Source organism: Kryptolebias marmoratus, linkage group LG18 (genome assembly GCF_001649575.2).
Source record: "Kryptolebias marmoratus isolate JLee-2015 linkage group LG18, ASM164957v2, whole genome shotgun sequence".
Classification (NCBI taxonomy): domain Eukaryota; kingdom Metazoa; phylum Chordata; class Actinopteri; order Cyprinodontiformes; family Rivulidae; genus Kryptolebias; species Kryptolebias marmoratus.
The window spans coordinates 4,787,587-4,791,631 of record NC_051447.1 but is presented as its reverse complement, the minus strand read 5'-3'; the positions used below and the strand labels follow the sequence as shown (position 1 = coordinate 4,791,631).

General features: G+C 39.7%; 1 protein-coding gene across 1 annotated transcript in view; it reads left to right on the top strand.

Annotated features, from left to right (window-relative positions):
- The first annotated feature begins 6 nt into the window (after positions 1-6).
- Positions 7-4,045, top strand: part of LOC108229450 (cilia- and flagella-associated protein 251-like) — a 17,288-nt gene continuing 13,249 nt past the window's right edge. The window contains exon 1 of the mRNA XM_037981373.1: positions 7-221. Coding sequence (XP_037837301.1) covers positions 50-221 — 172 coding nt within the window. The 5' untranslated portion in view covers positions 7-49. The remainder of the gene's footprint in view (positions 222-4,045) is intronic.

The window sequence follows — 4,045 nt, the reverse complement described above, 5'->3', positions numbered from 1 at the left end:
TGTGTCGGTTTGGGTGTGTGAGGTGAATGTTTGAGTCTCTGCAGTAACAATGTCTTCAGTTCAGTCTCTTAGACAGTTTATCAGCGAGCGACTAACTGCTGCTGCTGGAGAAATATTCACAGAGTTTGAAAAAACCATCGTCCAGTACGAGGAAGAGATCGACCGTCAGCGCAGACTGCTGGATATCAGCTCGAAGCCACAGATAAATCTGTACAACATAGGTAAGGAGCAGCAGAGGGGGAAATGGCGGTTTAAGCAAGAAACTATTTTAGGAAAGTGTTGTTGGATGCAATTTGCAGCTAAAACTGTTGATTTCTTAGGATTTGTGACACAGCTGAGGTGAAATCAGTCAGGAAACATTCCCACTTAGTTAATGTTTTCGCTATAAAGAAATAAAAAGATAGTTTCCAGGATGTAAAATATGACTCATTGTCATGAACTCCAGTGAATCTGATTAGAACAGACAAAGTCAGTTTGTGTAAAACTTCAAATTCTTTGTGAACTTTTTACTTTCTTTTCCTGCAATCAGAAACTTATTTCAGACCAATTCCTGTTAGTCTGATCCTGGTTTGAACAGATTCTGGGTTTCACCCAGAAAAGAGGCTAAGCCCAGTGGTAGGAGGCCGATCGCCGGCCAACTGTGATTTAGTAAAAAAAAAAAAAAGGTTAAAGTTGACAGGAAAGTTGAAAATATGGCTATTTATTATGTGAAATTTTAAAATATTTGTGCCAAATATTTACTCAACTACAGTTTTACAAAAGGGCACTTTGAAACACTGATTCAAACAAAAATACAATTAAAATAAATACAAATTGTTTGCACCTAATTTGAATCCTAATTTAAGTCACATATACAAATAAATTAACATAAATGAAAAGTGCAAAAAAGGCACCAACACACGTCTCACCTCAAGGCCAATGAATACCAACAGAGAACTCTGAAAAACAGACAGATGCTGTACTGTACGGTGCTTTTTGTGGCACAGGCTGCATGTTGGATCACTACATATAACAACAAAACAGAGCATGTCTAATGCTGTATTTAATAGCATCAGTTTACTTGTAAACAAGGATAAATTAGCGTGCGTCATATTAATACTTTCACTAAGTACAAAACATGCTTACTCTATTCGTCTTGTTTAGCCACCCGCTGAATTTCAGCTCAACTAACCATTATGGTCTGTAAACACTCCTTTTTATCGGCTGCAGCAGTAATCTCCTTCTGTAACTTTTGAACAGTTTGATTATCTTTGTGATCTCTTACAGAAGGATCATATAAATGCTGATACAGGCGAACCAGCTCCACTAGAGCACCAAAATCGTCCAATTTGAATGGAGCGCGGCACGCAAGGTTACCAAAATTGGGAGGTGCACAATAGGGTTACAACTTTTTTACAACCTCTGTGTCCTGCATCATAAAGTGATGAACTTTTGCTAGAAAATGATGGAAATCAACTTCTTTCTGGTACTGGACAAAAAAACTTACCTATGGATGCATATGAAATTTTCTCACCAAACCAAACTTTTCTTGGATTTCTAGAAATCCTGTCATTTAAAAGCAGACTCTAGTAAACTAACACAAGCTTGTATATCAGTAACTTTATTCTGAAAAATGCACTTATTGAGGTATTTAAACACAGTGAGTAGACTCAGTGAACAGTGAAGACATTCAGCAGCAGCTGTTGGAAAGAATGAATCTCAACGGCAAGTTGGCCTTATTCTTGCAGTTGGCATGCAATTCCTGCATGATCTTGATGGCACATTCACAGCATTGATTGCTCCTGCTTATGGCCAAACATGAGGGCTCAGTCATAGGAAATTAACTGACAAACGGCTTCCAACCTCTTTCTTTCGTGTGGCATGAGGAAGAATGCCAGGAGGGCTAGTATTGCCTGTGAATTCCACCTGGCATTACTGATGTTAGGAGTCTTTTGAAATTTGATGAGTGGTAGGCGTTTGTTCTCATGGAAGTATCTAAAAGCATGAGTCAAGTGGTGCAGAAATTTTATATCATCCCGCCACCCAGCTGTTTCTACAATTGCATGATTTTCATTCTTGAAAGCTTTCTGGAGGTCATCATATTTGCTGATAACATCTTGCACAAAAAAGCATTCAGTGTTTGGTGACTTTGTAACACCACCTAATTCATGATCCATAACAATGCGTAAAATTCTGTCTAAGACATGATGTCGACAGCTGATGAATTGTGGTTTGGTATATACTTTCTTTTCAAATTATTTCTGCAACCTCACAATCACACCAGTCTTCTGTCCTGTATTCACACTTGTTGTATCAGCAGTCATCATGGAAATAGCTCCTCAAAGATGGAATTCATCTAAGACACCTTGAAGTCCTTCAACAATGGTTGCAGCTTTACCATCAGGAAGCTGAAGACCTGCTAGTTTTATTTCACATGATGCATTCTTGAGGACCACTGCTTGGTACTAGTACCCATCTAAGTGCTTGCCGTCAAAATGCAAACTCCACTTCTCATGCTACAGTGTGTCTACTTGGACTGAAAATGAAACTGAAACTCTTGAGTACCCTTGGATTAACTCCTTTGAGTGTTTAAAAGCCTTTTGGTGATGAAAAATTGGCTGATGCTAATTTGCTGTAAAAAAAAAACAAAAAAACTTGTCTGCATCCCATTATGCTCCATTGTAAAATTTCATACAGTCCCATGGGTGAACTTTTTTTTAAGGAATCAGTGAAAAAAATGAATTTTAGTATTCCAATCATGAAAGTTCATCGAAATATGATGCAGGAAATTAAATTTGAGGAAAAAAAGTTAAAAAGTTGTAACCCTAGTGCACAACCACGCAACATGACACTGCGCGGGGCCTTCGCACAGGGGTGGGGACAGCGCGATTGCGTCACTGTTGGCGCTCACACCCTCTCGGTGTGGGTGCGGGTGGAAAAAAACCGAAGTATTTTACAATAACAAGCGGAGCTTAGCCTGACAGCCCACCAGGCTTATAATACACTGGGGGAAACCCTGCAAATTAAAGCTGTCAGATTGTTTGTGGCCTTAATGATCCAAATGTTGTGACTGAATGGTGACTAAAAGTTAGGTTGACATTTTGTATTGAAACAGCTGCTGTGGCGTTCTTCTGCTCCTGTCGGTGCCTCGGCTGTCTCTGGCACTTCTTGGCTGCCACCAGAAGTTCTGCCACTGCTTTGTGCTCGCTCCTGCTGCAGTTACATTCAATAATTTCCAAATCTTTAGATGCATCAAANCACAGATCATCTTGAAAACTAGTCAAGCCATCACCCCAGGATTGTCTGAGGAAATAAAGGATGTTCTCTGGTTTTAATGCTTATGTCCCCTCCCCTCCTTGAGATGCTGCCTTCCTTCTCTGGAGGTCAAAGGTCTCTCCTTCCCCCTTCCTTGCTGGCACATCCGTTGCTCACATTCCAGGGTGTTCACCAACTATCTCTCTCTTTTCAGATAAACTAAACAACTCCTTGTTAAAGCTTTTAAAAATGGTGGCTAAATATAAAATGGTGATAAACATTTTCACAGCCCCTTCTTGTTCCAACGTAACTGCTCACCCGTGCACAAAGAGAGGTCCATATAACATAAATGACTGAGCTTAGTGTGGAAGAACTTTACTGGCTTGAAACTCTCTATGCACTGTTCTGGAGCTGATCTGATGGCCACATGGCGTTTGGAGGTCTGTGGCTATTTACTCTACAGAACATTGACAACCTCTTTGCACTATGCGCCTCAGCATTCGCTGAGCCCTCTCTGTTATTTTTTTGGGACCTACCACTTTGTGGCTGAGTTGCTGTCATTCACAGTTGCTTCCACTTTGTTATAATACCATTACCAGTTTACTGTTTACAGTTTACATGTGTTTTTTATACAGGGTATTTAAACACCTGGTTTTAACTTTAAATGATAGCATTTGCATGAATCAATGAAATAATTAGACCTGCGTAGTTTTAAATGCAATCTACTTTGGTCTTCACTGCTCCTTTTGGACTAGCAATTAGCTTTTCAATCCAGTCAGACATAAACTTTTTTTTCCCCAAAACTGAGGTC